At 43.1% G+C, this 376-nt stretch overlaps 1 protein-coding gene across 3 annotated transcripts in view; it reads right to left on the bottom strand.

Moving 5' to 3' along the window:
• LOC107705585 (WD repeat, SAM and U-box domain-containing protein 1-like) overlaps positions 1 to 376 on the bottom strand; it is a 12,723-nt gene that overhangs the window by 7,977 nt on the left and 4,370 nt on the right. For all 3 annotated transcript variants that reach the window (XM_016508930.1, XM_016508929.1, XM_016508928.1), the window contains one exon: positions 227 to 316. In XM_016508930.1, coding sequence (XP_016364416.1) covers positions 227 to 316 — 90 coding nt within the window. The remainder of the gene's footprint in view (positions 1 to 226; positions 317 to 376) is intronic.

Below are 376 nucleotides of genomic sequence, written 5' to 3'. Positions count from 1 at the left end.
ACCAGCCGAAGAACAGCAGAGTCGTGGTAGAAAGTTCGGAGATGGTATAAAAGTAGCTCAGTTTAAATGTATTGTATGAATTGCCCTTACTATGGAATAAAAAATACGGAGTGTATATTTACATTTAGTTAAAAGTGCCTGTAAAACATCAACTGCAGTGGTGCAGATGCATAAGCACTTGTCGTTGGCTTTTTGACGCGATCGACCCGGGTTTGGATGGTGCTACCTGCAGCAGACAAAAGAGAAACAATCCATATCTTCAACAGACTGTCCTGTCCACATGAGGCCAGCCGAAACTGAACGCAGCCATCTGGGCCTGTGAAAGAGAGACAGAGCGAGTTAAAGGGATAGTTCACCCAAAAATGAAAATTTGATG

The sequence above is a fragment of the Sinocyclocheilus rhinocerous genome, unplaced genomic scaffold, assembly GCF_001515625.1.
Source record: "Sinocyclocheilus rhinocerous isolate Xijiao unplaced genomic scaffold, SAMN03320098_v1.1 scaffold504, whole genome shotgun sequence".
Classification (NCBI taxonomy): domain Eukaryota; kingdom Metazoa; phylum Chordata; class Actinopteri; order Cypriniformes; family Cyprinidae; genus Sinocyclocheilus; species Sinocyclocheilus rhinocerous.
The sequence above is the reverse complement of the archived record's forward strand: the minus strand, read 5'-3'. Positions and strand labels throughout refer to the sequence as shown.